Here is a 20099-nt window from a genome sequence, read left to right as displayed (position 1 = left end):
TTTTATTTATACAGTCCTGCACTTTAGTTCCTATTTGTTTTTTTCCATACATTCGAATAGGGAACAGACGAGTGTAGAAAAGATGAGCGTGGCAAAGGAAAAGTTGGTTTGAAAAACTCAAAAAAACTGCCATACAGTTGAGGTGACTTTTCCTGTTTTATCCACAATTTCTTCGCTCTCCACAGCACTCATTTTTAGATTCTCTTTTTACTCCATGCAGAGAATAACAGTGCGACAGCAAGATGGGGCAACCAAACTTGATGGTTAATACGCGATTGGTTGTTAAGTGTGTTGCTGGGTTACCAGACCGGGAGAGCCTTTGTTCTTGCAACCAACCTTGCTTCATTCTTTCCTCCAACCCCCGAAAAAATATTTATATATACACTACCGTTCAAAAGTTTGGGGTCACCCAAACAATTTTGTGGAATAGCCTTCATTTCTAAGAACAAGAATAGACTGTCGAGTTTCAGATGAAAGTTCTCTTTTTCTGGCCATTTTGAGCGTTTAATTGACCCCACAAATGTGATGCTCCAGAAACTCAATCTGCTCAAAGGAAGGTCAGTTTTTTAGCTTCTGTAACGAGCTAAACTGTTTTCAGATGTGTGAACATGATTGCACAAGGGTTTTCTAATCATCAATTAGCCTTCTGAGCCAATGAGCAAACACATTGTACCATTAGAACACTGGAGTGATAGTTGCTGGAAATGGGCCTCTATACACCTATGTAGATATTGCACCAAAAACCAGACATTTGCAGCTAGAATAGTCATTTACCACATTAGCAATGTATAGAGTGTATTTCTTTAAAGTTAAGACTAGTTTAAAGTTATCTTCATTGAAAAGTACAGTGCTTTTCCTTAAAAAATAAGGACATTTCAATGTGACCCCAAACTTTTGAACGGTAGTGTATGTATATATGTATTCATATATATATATATATATGTATATATACATACACACAGTGGGGCAAAAAAGTATTTAGTCAGCCACCCATTGATTGTCAATGGGTGGCTGACTACTTTTTTGCCCCACTGTGTATATATATATATATATATGTGACAATCGATATCAATAAAAAGTGCATTTGATAAAACGGTCGATATATTTATTTATTTTTATACTTTTTGATATCGATTACGTGTCTATCGCGAGATATATTGTTGTTGTATTCTGTCTCCAAGATCTTTTATGTTTTGCTCTTTGAGAGATGTTCTTCTGCTTAGTTTTGTTGTAACAAGTGTCTGTTTGAGATGCTCTTCTGTTGCTCCGTTTTGCTCTTAACGACACCAGAATCTGATTCAAAGACAATGTACACTCAAGATCGACTGTTTTTGTTTCAGGGCCGATAGCGATACCAATTATTAGTAGTGAAGAAGGCCGATAACCAATATTTGGAGTCGATATTCACTTGCAGTAAAAATGATCTAAATAAAAGTAGTATACGTCAGTAAACAGCTGGACAAAGGTATAGGGTTTTTTTTTTAACAATATTTTTTACGGAAACGTCGGACCAGTAGCTCCATAGGGCCTGATTTACCAATACGGTATTCAAATACCACGCTCTAAACAGCGTTTGCAATCTATAAAATGGCTTGTACTCAGCGTTGGCAGTAATGCACTTTTTTGTGTCTTTTTACGCATTGAAATCAGAAAGGACGCAAAATCCCGGAAGTCCACGTGTCCCCAGGACGAGGTTTTTTTTAATCTATGAATTTTTACCGATCATCGCTTTCCCCCGACATTTTGTTTACCGTGTTTTCCGGGCTATAATGTTGAGCTTACCCACCTCAATGCTTTTGATGCATCAGTAGGGGTGAAAATGGCCTTAAAATTGCTAAAAAGGAAATGCTGTCATTCTGTATTTTCAAGCCAATTTTAATGAACATTTTGATTTAGGATATCCCATGTACAAATAAATAAAGGGCATTCTTAGTCAACAGCCATACATGTCACACTAAGGGTGTGCCATATTGTGAAACCATACTAAACAACACTGACAAACACATTACGGGAGAATATTTTCACCGCAACATAACATAAACACAACAGAACAAATACCCAGAATTCCCTGCAGTGCTAACTTTCTCGGGCGCTACACTATTTTATTTGGTACAGAGTGTAATTATAAGTGTGACCAGTAGATAGCAGTCAAACATAAGAGATACGTCTCAAGTAACAACACCAACATTTTAAATGTCCCACTGAAAATATAGAACATTACACATGGCGCTCAAACAAAATGTTTTAGTAGTTAATATTTTAGTGCCAATTCTAATATAAAGTACTGTAAAGTTCTTACTTATATCTGTCAATAAACTCGCTATGAAAGCGCTAAAACATACCGGTGTAGTAAGTTTACATTATTCATCTTTATGACAAAATTTTTCCAAAACACAATATAGAATGTGAGATATAACAGGATAATGCATACGTTTATCATTTGTTTTCAAAACGCTTACAAAAAAGTGGGACACCAAAAATTGACTGTGGGACCCCATTTTTTGACTTGATGGGGTCCCTGGGACCCCATTTTGAAGATTCCTAGCGCCAACATTGTGTACTAACATGTGCAATTGAAAAGTGATGCAAACTGCCTTATTTAAATGAGGATTTTGATTGTACTACACGGGGCATCAACACTGAGACACTCATTTACTGCACTTTCATGTTATCATGCTCCTTTTTGTGGCGTTTTGCTATGTTTTCAAACAAGCAGGAGACATGTACCACTCTTTATGGGCATTTGATTTTAGAGCAGTCGTGCAGTGCATCTACATTGACACTAAGGCTGCAGCTAACGATTATTTTTCTATCGATTAATCTATAGATTATTTTTTCGATTAATCGGTTAATCTATAGATTATTTTTTTCGATTAATCTATAGATTATTTTTCCTTTTACCGATTATTTTTTTATTCAAAATGAAGATGAAAAAATAAATGTAGGCCCGTTTTTTCAAAAGGCATGGCTTTTATTTACAAAAAAAAAGAAGTATGGCCACCCAGTCAACATTGACAACAACATGACTAAATATTCTGTAACAATGTAAACATTTAAAACTTTTAAAATTTAACAAAATTAAAAGTAGCTTATTTGCTTTTTAATGTGCAAATATAAGAGTCAACATCCAGTGCAAATCTTAATATTCTGCAATAGTATAAGCATTTCAAAAGTAAAAGTATTGCTTATTTTGCTTTAAAATGTGCAAAAATAAAGATAAACATCCAATACAAAAAAGTGCAAAACGAAATATTCTGTAACAACAGTGTAAACATTTCAACAAAAGTGAAAGTATTGCTTATTTGCTAAAATGTGCAAAAATAAAGATAAACATCCAATACAAAAAAGTGCCAATCTAAATATTCTGGAGCACTGTAAACATTAAGTATTGCTTTTAAAATGTGCAAAATAAACATCCAGTCCAACACAGTACACAATAACCAATTCTACTCATTCCAGTGAGTGTCTAACAGTTGTAATGAAGAAAGGTTAGCATGTCTACATGCTTTGGTTCTTTTCTTATTTACAATATTCCCAGCAGCTGAAAATAGGCGCTCAGAAGGGGTCGATGTGGCTGGAACTGAGAGCTAATTAGCCTTCACCTCAAGCCAGGATTGCGAGTGAGCTGAGCTGCAGTTTAAGTTTCTAGAAGGTCAACGGGCTCATAGTGATGTTACTAGTAGTTGACTGGGAGGTGTTTATTATCATTTGGGGAGAGTCCGCTGCCTGATGCTCACCTGCTAAACACCTATCTGCTCCACCCTGAAGCGCTGACTACATGCGCTCTGAATACGCACTGCTGATTGGCTGATAATGCTTCGTGTGTACCAATCAGATGGTTGTGTGGGTGGGACAATGCTGCGTGTGTACCAATCAGATGGTTGTGTGGGTGGGACAATGCTGCGTGCTGAGACAGAGGCAGACGGAGCAAAGCAGCTTGCTAAGACTTTAGCTTAGAAACTCGTTCGGTACACCCCCGTACCGAACCGAAAGCCCCGTACCGAAACGGTTCAATACAAAACACGTACCGTTACACCCCTAGCAGATACAAATGACACATTCATGTTTTTGTGTAATGATGACAACGTATGCTCGCGCGGACGATTGACTAGTTGATGGTTTTCTTTCAAATGTTCGTTCATAGCCGTTGTGCTGCTATGATAGGCCATTTCCGCTCGACACAGTGTGCATACAACAACATTATTAGGCCGTTTATTGAAATACTCCCACACTTTTGACCACTTTTGGCATGCTTTTCCCCCCTCGCTCGCACCGCTCGCATCGTCTTCTTTGATCGTCTGCTTTGCGCTTCGCCATGACGGTAGTGTGACGTCATTATGCGACGCGTCGACGCACAAAAACGGCGTCGACGTATTTACGTAACCGATGACGTCGACTACGTCGACGCGTCGTTTCAGCCTTACTTGACACCAATTTTGTTTTCCTTTTTTTGTTTTACCGCTGAAGGTGCACGAGAGGGAGGCTGCACTACTGTGTTCAAGACGCAAAGAATACATACTTTAAAAAAGTTTTTTTTGATCATATAGGAAATATATTAGTAATATATCTTATATGTAAAAAAACCAACAAATGTCATTAAAACAATTTAAATGACAGCAAAATGTATCAATTGAATTTGTTTTAATCAGCCCCTTTAGTCATCCAGCAGCTATGAAATTATAAAAGGATGTTGCTGAATAGACGATGTGTCTTATAATATTTTTTATTTCTGATCATACAAACATGTTGAAACGTACACATAGGACTGAAGATTATTTGTCTATCGTGTGTCGTTGCAGCGCGAGAGGAGAGTAACTGTCAGTTAACGTGTCCTTTTCAAACATGCTAAACAAAACGCAAAATAGTGCTCCCAAAACGGTGATGAGTATTGATCAATCGCATTGCGAGGGCTGTATAATATATTTTCATTTTCTCCTCCCAGTATTGTGACTGTTTTAATGATTAGCATATATTCTGCATATTAATGAAGACTGAGACGCAAAATACATTGCACGGCTTATTCTGCCCACTTAAAGTACCAGTATAGTGGAACAACTAGTTGCCTCTATATTGAAGCTATTATCATATATATCTGATGTATGACATCGGAAGACTTACAAAGTTTGTGAGTAAATAGATATGATCAAAAAGTATTAATCTCAGGTAGATTCCTGAGACATTTTGAGAGACAATGAGCAAGCCAGACACAATTGTGTGACGTCGTGGGAGAAACCACAGATCCCTTAATCACTAACAACAATGCAAATCATGCAGACATTATTGGAGGCAACAACAATTACTTTCGGAAAAATTATGATCCAGAAACTTATATTGTTGATCCTAACTATAAGGTGGATGAGCTACAAGTTTTAGAAGCCATGCTAAACAGAGCCAGCTTTAGTGAAACACTAAGCATTATGTAGGAGTATTGCTAAGTGCTAAACAAGAAATACAAACATAATAAATCGATAGCTTACTGTACGATGTCTGCTCTCACTGTGATGGTGACTGATAGGATGTCCATATCTTCCAGTTTATATGAAGAAATAATCCAATCTTCAATTGTGTGTATTTGTCTCCATCTCCGGATATACATTGAATGTCACAGACTAACAACTTCCAGAATAATGGCTAAATCCTCCTAATATCCAGATGAGAGGCATGATTTATAATCTAGAATAATTTTTAACGAGCTGAGACGCGATTATTCGGGAGCAGCAGGGCATCGCGGCCAGCTCACAGTAAAGTAGCAGAGGGCTACTTAGCTGTGTGCTATCAATCCGCAGCTAAAAAAATTGTTTGTCTGCGTTAACGCTTATAATAACAACATTGCCGATATTTGGAAAACATTATATATGTTAATGAATACAATGAAACACAATTAAGCATATGAAGTCAACTTGTTTTTCCACTGTACTGGTACTTTAATGACAGAACATTACGTTACCGCTGCTTGAAATGAAAGAAGTTCCCATAAGTCGAAACTTCACGTTCTGTTAAATTAGGTTTAGAAACAGGAAATTATGTCGCAAGTGAACATAAAAGCTGCGTTTTCATCCATCTAAACACAAACATCAAAGGCTTTAAGGATAATTTGCACATTGAGAGATGAAATGCAAAGAAAAATGTGTTTTTCAAATGTCCGTACTGGTGTGGACATGGCTTTGTTCAGTAGATATACAAGGATTAAAGGCCTACTGAAATGCGATTTTCTTATTTAAACAGGGATAGTAGGTCCATTCTATGTGTCACACTTGATCATTTCGCGATATTGCCATATTTTTGCTGAAAGGATTTAGTGGAGAACATCGACGATAAAGTTCGCAACTTTTGGTCGCTGATAAAAAGCCTTGCCTTTACCGGAAGTAGCAGACGATATGCGCGTGACGTCCCTGGTTGTGGAGCTCCTCACATCTGCACATTGTTTACAATCATGGCCACCAGCAGCGAGAGCGATTCGGACCGAGAAAGCGACGGTTTCCCCATTAATTTGAGCGAGGATGAAAGATTTGTGGATGAGGAAAGTGAGAGTGAAGGACGAGAGGGCAGTGGAAGCGATTTAGATAGGGAAGATGCTGTGAGAGGCGGGTGGGACTTGATATTCAGCTGGGAATGACTAAAACAATAAATAAACACAAGACATACAGTATATATACTCTATTAGCCACAACACAACCAGGCTTATATTTAATATGCCACAAATTAATCCCGCATAACCAACACCTCCCCCCTCCCGTCCATACAACCCGCCAATACAAATCAAACACCCGCACAACACACTCAATCCCACAGCCCAAAGTACCGTTCACCTCCCCAAAGTTCATACAGCACATATATTTCCCCAAAGTCCTCAAAGTTACGCACGTGACATGCACATAGCGGCACGCACGTACAGGCAAGCGATCAAATGTTTGGAAGCCGCAGCTGCGTACATACTCACGGTACCGCGTCTGCGTATCCAACTCAAAGTCCTCCTGGTAAGAGTTTCTGTTGTCCCAGTTCTCCACAAACCAATGGTAAAGCTTGACTGTCATCTTTCGGGAATGTAAACAATGAAACATCGGCTACGTGTTTGTGTTGCTACAGCCGGCCGCTAATACACCGCTTCCCACCTACAGCTTTCTTCTTTGCTGTCTCCATTGTTCATTTAACAAATTGCAAAAGATTCACCAACACAGATGTCCAGAATACTTATTAGCTGGCCACAATGCTGTCCCAAAATGTCCTCTACAATCCGTGACGTCACGCGCAGGCGTCATCATACTGAGACGTTTTCAGCAGGATATTTTGCCCGAAATTTAAAATTGCACTTTAGTAATTTAACCCGGTCGTATTGGCATGTGTTGCATTGTTAAGATTTCATCATTGATATATAAACTATCAGACTGTGTGGTCAGTAGTAGTGGGTTTCAGTAGGCCTTTAACTGATTTTTTTTTTTTTTTTTGCGGCTTTCCTGTGACATCTTTTGTAAAGAGGGACCAGTTTCGTCAAGTTAAATTTGTTTTTATTATATTTGCGGCGTTAACATTTTCACCAAGATAAATGTGTTTTACATGTGTCGGTGAGTTTTCGAGTTTGTTAAGCCTCAAAAAGGTAATTCAGGCCTTGCGCACAATGCAGGTCAATTCAGATGTTGTTGCCTGTATGTCTGATTTTGTTCATGTCCGTGTGAACAGTGCAATTCCGAATTTTTCATATCCGACCCAGGTCTCTTTTGTATGTGGATATAAATCGGGTATATATGAGATGCGTCCTGTGTGAACGCTACTCATCTGACCAGGACATCATCAAAAAGCGATAAGTGTCATTATTATTCACCAGAAAAAATAGGTAACAACGGAGCTGAAAACAGGTGAAAATAATGTTTTAGAGACTCGTGTGAAAGTTTTACCACTTCTCCTCTCCTGTCTTCGATTGCTCGCCTACAGACACGCTCTTCAAGTAGCCATCGAAGCAAAATATCCTGTAAAACTGCCAGAGCCAAAATACCTATTCTCTTCCTTGGCTCCCTTGGCTCTACCTTTACTTAACTTTGTGAATTTGCCTCTTGTTAGTTTGATTATGATTGTCATAAAGCACAGGACACGTGTATGCAAATAACATGTTTTTTATTAACTAAATACAACAACATAAGACAATGTAACTGTATAAAAATACAAAAATATTTACTTTTTGTTCCACTAGTTAAGGAAAAAAGTCAGTTGTACAGAATAAGAAAAAAAAAAAGCAATAAATGCACAATAATTCTAAAAAAACATGGGCTGCTCTTAGTGTTGACTCTCACCTCTAACAGGCAGAGCAAAGAAGGGGGAAGGGCGGTGTGTGCGGAAATGAGCAGCCGAGAGAGCTGCCCTGTTTGCAAAGAATAGGAGACATAGACACATTGAAAAACTACAACAAGTATTGATCCATCCATCTATTTTCTACTGCTTGTATACCAATAGTCATCTTGGTATATACCCTTACACCTTGCGCCTTGCACTAATCACAGAAGAAGAAACAAACTAAAGTGCTGCAATGGGGGGAACTTTGGGGATGAAGTAAACTAAAAGATGCGTCAAGACTTACCTTGGCTTTACAGTATGGATGGGAGTGGGACAAAGCTGGATAAGACTTTGCAGTATGTAAGAATAGTCTAAGTGAAAATACAATGCAGTGTGCACACATAACGAACATGCATTGCCAGAACCCTTGTAAAGTTAAAGTTAAAGTACCAATGATAGTCACACACACACTAGGTGTGGTGAAATTAACCTCTGCATTTGACCCATCCCCTTGTTCAGGGAGCAGTGAGCAGCAGCGGTGGCTGCGCCCGGGAATCATTTTGGTGATTTAACCCCCAATTCCAACCCTTGATGCTGAGTGCCAAGCAGGGAGGTAATGGGTCCCATTTTTGTAGTCTTTGGTATGACTCGGCCGGGGTTTGAACTCACGACCTACCGATCTCGGGGCGGACACTCTTAACCACCAGGCCACTGAGCAGGTTTTGCACTTTTGCTGTTTGTACTCTAGTAAAATTATGCTGCAAACTATGAAATAAAAAAAAAAAAAAGTATTTCTATATTGCCATGTCGAAATAATATTGTATTGGGAGGTATCCTGAGATTCCCGGCCCAATAAATATTAGGAGAATGTTAATAATGAAAAAAACCATCTCCAAGGAACTGTACACTTATTTACAAATTCCAGTAACCTGAGCAACATTTATGCCATTTAAACTACATATGAGACAATTATACATTAATTCTCGTTTATCGCGGTTAGTTCGTTCCGGACATGACCGTGATAAATACATTTCGGCTTAGCCGTAATTATTCATTCTAAAATGAATAATTTTCATAGCCAGAACCTTCAGATATAATTTACAACATTATGACAGTCCTGGGGCGGCGTGGCGAAGTTGGTAGAGTGGCCGTGCCAGCAATCGGAGGGTTGCTGGTTACTGGGGTTCGATCCCCACCTTCTACCATCCTAGTCACGTCCATTGTGTCCTTGGGCAAGACACTTCACCCTTGCTCCTGATGGGTGCTGGTAGCGCCTTGCATGGCAGCTCCCTCCATCAGTGTGTGAATGTGTGTGTGAATGGGTGAATGTGGAAATACTGTCAAAGCGCTTTGAGTACCTTGAAGGTACAAAAGCGCTATACAAGTATAACCCATTTATCATTTATCATTTAACATTATGACAGTCCTGCGAGACATTAAATAACACACTTTAGTTACCTTTTTAACTCTTTTTAATCCATTATAGTAATGCTGCTTGGGGCTGAGCCAATCAGAGGCCACAATACTAAACAGCACACTCTGGTTTGGTATTATCTAGTGGCTAATAGTACAGTAGTACTGATATTTTTAGTTAATTTAGCCATTTTTATGCTTGAAAATGTATAATTTGGGGCAAAAATTTTGAACATGTTTTACAAAACTAAAAAAAAAAATCTGTGGCGTGGGGAAACTGCAATATTTGAAGCGCTGTGTGGCAAGGGAAGACTGCACACACAATGCTACCATCCTCAAGTCTTTGTAACAGGTTTTTGTAACAAATACAAGAGTTCTGCCCCGCTTCTGAAAACATTTTACTGAATTGGTAATTTATTTATGGTTGATTTAACATTTAGTGCTTTCAACAATAGTTCTTACTGCCACAGATAGATTTAAGTCCTGTGGAAAGAACTCAAGCGTGAACGCAATAAATATTTGTTCTGGACAAGAATATCCGACAGTGACACACATGTCAAGTAGATTTGCTCACCTCTGATCTTAGAGCAAGGATATCTTGGCAAGTTGCAAATGAAAAATTGAACGTCCTCTTTGTCCTCCCCAGGTTTACCTGCGCCACTTAGAGGTCTTCGCAATGGCGACGGACATACTAATGGACATGATGCCGCCTTCCCGGCCTGTCCTAGCCTCACCACCTGTATCCCAGGATCTAATTCCTAGCCAGGTGCCTGTGTTGGCTGATCAACCTGACACAGAAATGTCCTTGGATCCAAGTCCTGCCACACAGCTTCAGCTTGCAGACCTAGATGTGGCCAATGGCATGCCCGGCCATGTTCCTGGCCTGCCTCCCGGTTTCGAGCTACCCCAGGTTGATCTTCCACCCCCAACACCGATGTCTTGCACTAAGAACCCCAACTGCAAGATCATGACCTTTCGTCCTACCATGGAGGAATTTAAAGATTTCGCCAAGTACGTTGTCTACATGGAGAGTCAAGGAGCTCATCGTGCTGGTTTGGCCAAGGTAAAGATAACCCATGCATATGAGCATACTTATGTTGCTCAAGGTTTTCCCATTGGTACAAATGAGATGTGTGCCATTTCCTGTAGGACTGGTTCACTTGAATTCGATGAAAACTAAAGACAATCATTTTAATACGACAGCTAATCATCATTACTGTTTTTTAATCTGCTGAAAATGTTGGGCTTACCTCCTTCCTTTCTATTTTATTAAAACCTTTATTTGAATTGTATTAATGGAACACCATTGCTGTTTATATACTTCTGTGGTCATCTACTTCTTTTTGAAACAGTTTTAATGATAATATATGATTGTAAGATACTAAATACTTGTGTCCCTATCTAGGTGATTCCGCCAGAGGGTTGGAAACCACGAAAATGCTACGACAGCATTGAGGAAATGGTGATCCCGGCTCCCATCATGCAAGTGGTGACTGGTCAGTCAGGCCTTTTTACCCAGTACAACATCCAGAAGAAGTCTATGACTGTGAGCGAGTACCGCAAGCTGGCCAACAGCAAAAAGTAAGTTAACAACAAGAATATTTGTTGCTGTGTTTAAATCGCATCTAGTACTAGGGATGGGACTCCAAAAACCGGTTCTCCCAGTGTTTCGCTTCCTCAGAATCATTGTTGTTAACTATTCCCTTATCCATGCCTTTGGGCATGCATGATGTAATCATTGTTGTTAACGATTCACTTATCGATGCCTGTGAGCGTGCATGACGTAACCATGCACGGCACAGATTGTGGCACAAACGCTGTAGAGTAATTCACGGGAAAGGAAGAGCAACTTGTAAATTGCAAAGTGGATAATTAATCAAAGAGTAAATAATACTGGAAACATTGGCACATTAGCAGAAAGTGATAACTTTGAAAGAATGAAGCGCTATAAACCAGGTATTAACTGTAAACATGAAATTAGTGCTTCTCATACATTACATGACGACACCGTGTCTGATTTGTTTAGAGCAGTGCTTCTCAATTATTTTCTGTTATGTCCCCTTAGAAAGAAGAAACTATTTTGTGACCAAAAACACCCACTCTCCACCACGACTACAAATGGCATAATGTATCTATAAAATTGTTAAAAGTACAGTATACCTCTGCATAACATTGTTTCCTTATAAAGGAAACAACACACCAGTTTTTCCTCGTATCCCACCGTAGTCACAGTAAAGTCAAGGGCTATATACGCTTCGTTATATTCTAGTATGGCAAAAAAAAAGTTCCCCGACGCCACACGTGCCCCCCTACGGCATTGTACTGCGCCTCCCCTCCCACGGTGGCCTGACACCCCACTATTTGAGAAGGACTTGTTTAGAGACTGCACACCACCTCTCCGTTTAAAAACTGTCTCCACTGAGGAGACACAGTCATTTGTCAGAAAATTTGCGTATCCTTCCTGAAAAAACAGGTATGCTTATTTTTCTGCAAAATAATGGATAATTTTTATTGTTGATAGTTGCAAATGGTTGGACTTGGTGGTCACCTCATATATTATTATTTTTTAAATAATTGTATTTCTATTAGAAACATTTTCAACATCCATCCATCCATCCATTTTCTACCGCTTATTCCCTTCGGGGTCGCGGGGGGCGCTGGAGCCTATCTCAGCTACAATCGGGCGGAAGGCGGGGTACACCCTGGACAAGTTGCCACCTCATCGCAGGGCCAACACAGATAGACAGACAACATTCACACTCACATTCACACACTAGGGCCAATTTAGTGTTGCCAATCAACCTATCCCCAGGTGCATGTCTTTGGAGGTGGGAGGAAGCCGGAGTACCCGGAGGGAACCCACGCAGTCACGGGGAGAACATGCAAACTCCACACAGAAAGATCCCGAGGCCGGGATTGAACTCACGACTACATGTTACTGAATATTCTCGTGTAATTGTCAAAAAAAATATTTATGATGTATTTTGTTTATTTCTACGGTAGATATATAAATGTTATTATTATATTATATTTATTAAAAAAAAAAAAAAAAGATTTACTGGGCCCTAGCACCCCATCAGGCTTGGACGTCTGAAGACCTCACTGTTGGGTTTGGACACTCATGTTTTTTTCTAAACCACGTGTCAAACTCAAGTTTGGGTTTTATGTGGCCTGCAAAAGCATGTAAATGTGCGTCAGAAAAGTACTTCACCTGTCTTGTTAAATGGATTTCAATTTTGACAGAAAAAATATTGTACCGCATGCAACTGCTGTTCCTCTTCAAGGGGAACTGCACTTTTTTTTAATAAATTGTGCCAATCGTTCAAAATCCTTACCATTTAAGCATTTTCGGAACTTTTTTCATGGGTGCATTTATTTTAGTGTCCATAGCAATGCACTTCCTACTTCTGGCAAAATACGCATGTGTGTTCTAGCCATGGCAGACTTCGTAATAGATGACTAGTTTTGGACAATGAGGATTCAGAACCTTATCTTTTTTAACCTGAACATACTGAGGATGAACTACTAGTTATAGAAGTTTAGTGAGCACAAAAAGAGGCTTAAATGTTGGAGCAGATGAAAGCTGATAGTCAGGACCATTGGGATTTGAATGTGTAAATGGGGAATTTGTAGCCAAGCTATGCGGACAGAAATGGAGTGCGAACGCAAAAAAACCCCCATCAAACCACCAAACAGATTAATGTCCATCGAGTGAGTCACAATAATATTTTCAGGTCTATTTGAGGAACTCAGAATAATTTTTAACCAACCAATTTTTAACCAACACAACATCCCAGTGCACTTCAAATCATGCAACACCCTGAGACAGAGACTAGTGCATCCTATAGACCCCCCCCACTCACAAAAACAATCTGGTGTATGCTATCCAGTGTAATTATTATGAATTCCCCACATATAACACTGTCCTTTCAACCATTCCAAAAACACGCTGCAATTTAGCCTCCAACAAATAACAGGAGTTGGAAACATTCTGGTCACCGAAGTGCCATTTGTGCCATTTGTTTACAACTGAATGGAATGCTTGCGAGGGGGATTCTGACTATTTTGGACTGGTAGTAGTCTACAGCGATCGTTCTGCCACACAATACCTCACTACTAACGAGGGGAAATTACACTTCGTCTGTCGTTTGCTTTAACAGTAGGATTGCTTGTTTGCATCAAAACAGTTGTTTTTCACACTATGATAGGGCGAAACCATCCTTGCCCAGGCACGCCCTCCTGGTTTTGGAGTATAAATATTTGGGGTTTTGGCACCTGCCGCTAGACTAGATCTGACCAATATAAGTCTATGAGCACAAACTGATGAAGCCTACTCGAATGACAGGCGATACATCTTCCAAGACAAACCAAACAGTCCAGTTGCGATCGATTGAATGCCATGAGATTACAATGACCTGGATGAATGAGAACATTCATAGACAATCACAGATGATGTACGGTATGCATACATATGTATGTTTCTTGCAGGAGAATATTTTATTAAGCAGTACTGAATTATGTATATTTTGTTACTTTTATTTCTTGTTGTTGGTAAGTATGTTGTTTGCTCCTAAATTAAATTGTGTACGTTGCACCTGTAATTGTTCTAATTATATTGTATATGAACCCTATTGAACCTGTTTGAGTTGCATTCTATCCAATGCAATTTCAGTGCTACTCGCACTTAAAATGAAAACTTGAAATACATACATTTTACACTAAGTTATGCTTGGCATTATTAGCTTTAGGGTTACCTGTTTACTCATTCATCCTGCCTTGCTTGGTTTCAGGTACTGCACACCTCGCCACAAAGACTTTGACGATCTAGAGAGGAAGTACTGGAAGAACCTGACTTTTGTTTCACCCATTTACGGCGCAGATGTTAGTGGCTCTATCTATGATGAAGTAAGTGTTGGGTGTGTGTGTGGTCCTGTCACACACACAATGTGAAGACTCACTAAGGGGAATAGAATTTCCAGACCTGCATATACACACATGTACAAAAACCCAAACGTTTGGCGTATTCATTGCAATGTTAATCTTAGTTTACGTTGGGTAATTAAGTAAGAACATGATTAAATAAACAAAATATCAAACAAACACTTTTTTTTAAATTTGTCCCAGGCAATAATGTAACTTAATACGTACAATAGTACCTCAATTTACGAGCTTACGGTAATTGGTTCTCTGATGGAGCTCTTAACTCAAAACTCTTGTATCTCAACTCAACATCTCCTATTGAATTAATTGAAATCAAGTTGATTGGTGCTTGCACCACCCAAACACCGCAATTTTAACATGTAACATGCCTTTAAAAAACAACTTTTAGATTAGAAATATTGTATAAAACAGTAAAATTGAATGTATTACAAACAAGTAGAGTAGCTGTAATTATAATGTACAGGAAGTATACTTCTACGATATCTCTTTCCAGCTGCTTCTCCGCCGATTATGCTATCAGCGGCTTTTCCATATTTTCATGGATACATGTCTACCCATTACATATGATTTTAACATTATTGACTGGCTTGATACACACTAGCAATGCTACGCTCGAATTGCATTGCCAAGTTGGGGACACGCTCTGTCATGTTTTTGATGATGTCTTTATTTCAATGAATATCAACCACTTGTTCTCAGCACTGTCCTTCACACTCACGTTTTTCCTTCTTATGGTTGGAAAAGCATCGACATTTCTAAATATACGCAGTTCACTGTGGCATTTACTATGTCAGCTACTGGTGGAGATTCTCGTGACTAAAATATTTGGTCATAACCTAAAGCATAACAATTAGCCAAGGGATAGTTTTAAGTTGGAGCACTTTTAAATTGAGGTGCCACTGTGTTATGCTCCCTTGTATGGGTTGTACACTCAAAATATGTGCATTGTAGAGCATGAAATTAATGCCTTCGACGCTGATAAGTCTTTAACGCTGACAAGAAGAAAACAAGGCATGTTGCAATAATATGAGGTCTGAGTATGAGTATGGGTTTTTATACCGGTACCCTCACAGCAGTCAAGTGTACTGTTGTGTTGCATGTACAGATATGTGACCATCCAAGAATATGCCTCACAAACCCTCTGTCATCCAATCAACAACTCAATAGTGAACTTGTAATAGCTGGTATTTTCTGGTGAATGAAGATGCAATTGTGTAATATCAAGACACTAATTGCAGAATACAATGTTTCCACTAAGGAAATTGAAATACTTTTTTTTAATAATAAGACAAAGCCTTTAATGGAAATTGTTCTATAAATGTACTGTAATTTACATTGTGCCATCAAGTGAAGGCTGTAGCACCATCTGGTGGTGGAACTATTAACAGGCTTTGAAGACAATGAAAACGTGTTCAATCTTTTATATGAAACTATGACACAAATGTGCTACTCCTTTTGCAGGAAATTACAGAGTGGAACATTGGCCACCTGAACACACTACTCGATATGGTGGAGCAGGAGTGTGGAATCGTCATAGAGGGTGTCAACACTCCCTACCTGTACTTTGGGATGTGGAAGACCACCTTTGCCTGGCACACTGAGGACATGGATCTCTACAGCATTAACTACCTGCATTTTGGGCAGTCCAAGTCTTGGTTAGTCTCTTTCTTTTTCTAAATTTTAATTAGAATTATTTTGTGGCTGTGACACGGGCACAAAAAAACAAAAATGCTTGAGCATCTTTCTTATATGTTGAACTATAGATAGTGAAAAGGTTTAAATTCAGGATGAGTTATTGGTTGTTGTTGTCTTCATTATTTACCCTAGCAAATATCAAACTAGTATCCAATGGTCCAAAAAATCTGATACTCAAAATGCCCTGAGAATGTTAATGCGTAAAAAAAGTCAGTGGGTTTACGATATTTACTGAAGTTATCAAAGGGTAATATTCAAAATGTATCCATTTCATCATTAACTTTCATTTGGAGATTCATCATTTTCAAGAGTATCTTGGCCTGGCGGCAGCAGTGTGACAGTTTTATACCTTCCCAGATACAACAATTTATTTAAAAATGTGCTTGGGCATAATACTTTTTAAATACTGGTGCAACAATTCATCGACAATAACATTTGTTGTCGACAATCAACGGTGACTTCATGACTAGTGTTTTTTTGGATGGAAGCGAGTCAGGGCGACCACTCGTAACAAGATCGCAGGTTAAAACATATAAAGTGTGGGAATATTTGACCCTAATCTTGTTAATAACATCAATACCTTTCACATTTTGCAAAGCGGACCTTGTTTTTTATGGCATTACATCCACGATACAGAAGCATTTAAAGCGGGGGCATGATGTTGGACACACACGTCAATTATACACATGCGCTCACATGGGTTATACTTGTTATACTTGTATAGCGCTTTTATACCTTCAAGGTACTCAAAGCGCTTTGACAGTATTTCCACATTCACCCATTCACACACACATTCACACACTGATGGCGGGAGCTGCCATGCAAGGCGCTAACCAGCGCCCATCAGGAGCAAGGGTGAAGTGTCTTGCCCAAGGACACAACGGACGTGACTAGGATGGTAGAAGGTGGGGATTGAACATGAACACTATGGCGCTGATATCATAAAATAATAAATATACAATCTATTAGATAGCTAAAATGTTCAGAATAAAACAAATTGATTAGATTGCTAAATATACCAATAATCAATAGTATACCTAGCCTGTGAGCAACTCTTTAAACACATCATCACAAACTGCTTGTTTCTATTTGAGGAAGTTAGATAGCTTTGGTCTTTGCTGTTTATTTTTATTGCTGCTATTTTTACTGTGCTTTATTTTCATAAAAATTATACTTGTTTTGTCAGCACCGGGCCTGTCCCTTTTTGAAATGGACAAAAGTTTAATAGATTTTTTGTAACAGCCTAATGAGCAGCACCGTTACAGTATAAATAAATATTTCTGAATTAATTAGTCATCTTTGTTAGTTAGAATATGCCTAAAATATCTTAAAATGAATTTAATAGCAAATTGCTAAATTAGAGCCGCTAAATATGTATATGCTTCATAGGGCTGGGCGATATGGCCTTTTATTAATATCTTAATATATTTTTAGGCCATGTCACGATACACGATATATATCTTGATATTTTGCCTTAGCCTTGAATTAACACTTGATGCATATAGTCACACCAGTATGATGATTCTATGTGTCTACATTAAAACATTCTTGTTCATACTGCATTAACATATGCTAATTTTAAACTTTCATGCAGAGAGGGAAATCACAACTAAGTCAATTAACCAAAACTGTATTTATTAAACAGTTATTAAGCAGTGGCACAAACATTCATGTAATTTCAAAACAGAAAGTGCAAGATTGTCTGAGACATTTTAAAACAAGCTATTAGTGCACCTTTGTGCATGATGTCACTAAGATGACATATCAAAACAACACTAAATTAAAGTGCACTTTTTGTACAGAACGCCACTATAATTGTTTAAAACAAATAAAGTGCACTTTTGTGCATGATGTCACACAAGATATTTCAATAACTGTCAAATAAAAATTAGCTGCATAATAGGAAATCAAATAGTGTATGTCCTTCGCTATGTGGTAGTTTACTGCGGATGTTATCTCCTGTTGTTGACTATTTTTTTCATAAGGTGTTGATCTGGAATTGAAAGACGCCAGGCTCAATTGGGTCAGTGCTGGTTGCTCTCTAGCGGGTGACTTTTCAAAAAATGCTACAAAGTAGTAGTACTGCTACTTTTTGTAGCAACGCTTTTGCCGCATACTTGAAATATTACAGTTGTCTGTTCAACATCTTCCCGCTTGAAGCCAAACCACCGCCAGACGATGGACCCCGTGCTGTTTTGCTTTGGAATTAAGTATTCTTCCTCCATTTGTTACCAGATTCGCACCTTCTCTCTCTCGTATTACCACTCGCACCGCTCCGCTTACACTTGCCACAGAAGTTAGCTATCACAGCTAACTTTACCTACGGTACATTCCTCTCTGCTACCTCTCTGCACCGTGAGAGCGTATGACGTTGCACGCGCGTCTGCTGCCTCTCTGCTCCGTGAGAGCGTATGACGTTGCACGCGCGACAGTATGTGACAAATGTAAGAAGGTGCGCTTGTTTTATGTCTCTGTGAGAAAGAGAGACAAAAAAAGAGTGAAAAAAGCCTGTAGTTTAATGCCCGCAGCTGAAAGCAACTGCGTGAGAACGTATACTCGAATACTCACGATATAGTCATTTTTTATATCACACAGAGACAAACCCGCAATATATCGAGTACATTCGATATATCGCCCAGCCCTAATGCTTCATAATTCCAGTAGTTGACTAATCGTTAAGATTATTGATGAATGGTCGACTATCAAAATTGTTGTTAGTTTCAGTCTTATTCTTACTAATTTTGAAACATACTTGCCGGTTGTAATTCCAGTAATGATTTATGATCTTATATTAACTTGTGTTCACATTGCTGCATGTTGTAATGCCGCCATTTGGCACTGACATTAGGTCTTTATTTACATGGTGCATGTAAAAATAATCTATTCCTGTACATTTTACCCTGTTTGTCGACTAGTTTCTGAGAGACCCTCAAAAAATATTATTGGCCAAACATCTGCAAAGTTGCAGGGTCAAAAATGCGGAAGTATAAAAATGCTGAAATCCACTGTAATTTTATTTACTGTTTGTCAGCCAGGGCAGTCTAGCATGTTTCCTAAATAAAACCATTTTCTCCTCTGTGAGTGCTAATAACAATGATGATAATAATGCATTATTTGAAGGTGAAGATTACCAAATTGTTAGCATGTATGTTCTAATGGAGAAAAGCACCTTAGTGTGCCTTTTTTAATTCTGTCATGACCCGAACTCTGCGCTCTAAAGCCCAAGGTCAAACATTCTATTGCCATAGCAACAGTGGGGTAGAGATCATAAGGATGATTATTCTGTAGGATCAATCAATCAATCAATCAATGTTTACTTATATAGCCCTAAATCACGAGTGTCTCAGATGTTTGGGATGTGGTCTTTGTTATCCTTCTATTTATTAACAGTGCAAGTTTTTGTGTACCTGTTTAAATGAAGTGATGCTGCAATCCAAGGAAATCCTGTGTCATTTTGCTACTACATAGGATCCTCATATGTTTATAGTATTAGAAATATATACATGTACAGGTAACAAACACTCTTTGATGGACCAGTTTGGGATTCGTTTAAAACTCTTTTGGTTTTTTTAATTGTCTAACTGACTGTGTTATTGTATTATACATAGGGTCCAAAACGAACCGCAACAATTTTAAAACATTGCTACAAAGGCAAAAACGTATGTATTATTGAGTAATAAACCAGTGAAGATGAGGAAACCTCTCTGATGCTGTAACCATTGGCCTACAGATGGCAGTGTGCTGCCGTGTCTCAATCTCTTGACTGAAATAAACTTTTTAGGCTT

The 20099-nt window shown here is 38.7% G+C and overlaps 1 protein-coding gene across 2 annotated transcripts in view; it reads left to right on the top strand.

Annotated features, from left to right (window-relative positions):
• kdm4b (lysine (K)-specific demethylase 4B) overlaps nt 1–20099 on the top strand; it is a 52558-nt gene that overhangs the window by 2717 nt on the left and 29742 nt on the right. For both annotated transcript variants that reach the window (XM_062028067.1, XM_062028068.1), the window contains exons 2-5: nt 10325–10741; nt 11084–11259; nt 14469–14583; nt 16081–16274. In XM_062028067.1, coding sequence (XP_061884051.1) covers nt 10355–10741; nt 11084–11259; nt 14469–14583; nt 16081–16274 — 872 coding nt within the window. In that variant the 5' untranslated portion in view covers nt 10325–10354. The remainder of the gene's footprint in view (nt 1–10324; nt 10742–11083; nt 11260–14468; nt 14584–16080; nt 16275–20099) is intronic.

Source organism: Entelurus aequoreus, linkage group LG19 (genome assembly GCF_033978785.1).
Source record: "Entelurus aequoreus isolate RoL-2023_Sb linkage group LG19, RoL_Eaeq_v1.1, whole genome shotgun sequence".
Lineage (NCBI taxonomy): Eukaryota > Metazoa > Chordata > Actinopteri > Syngnathiformes > Syngnathidae > Entelurus > Entelurus aequoreus.
Note: the sequence above shows the minus strand (reverse complement) of the source record. Positions and strands in the feature narration are given on the sequence as shown.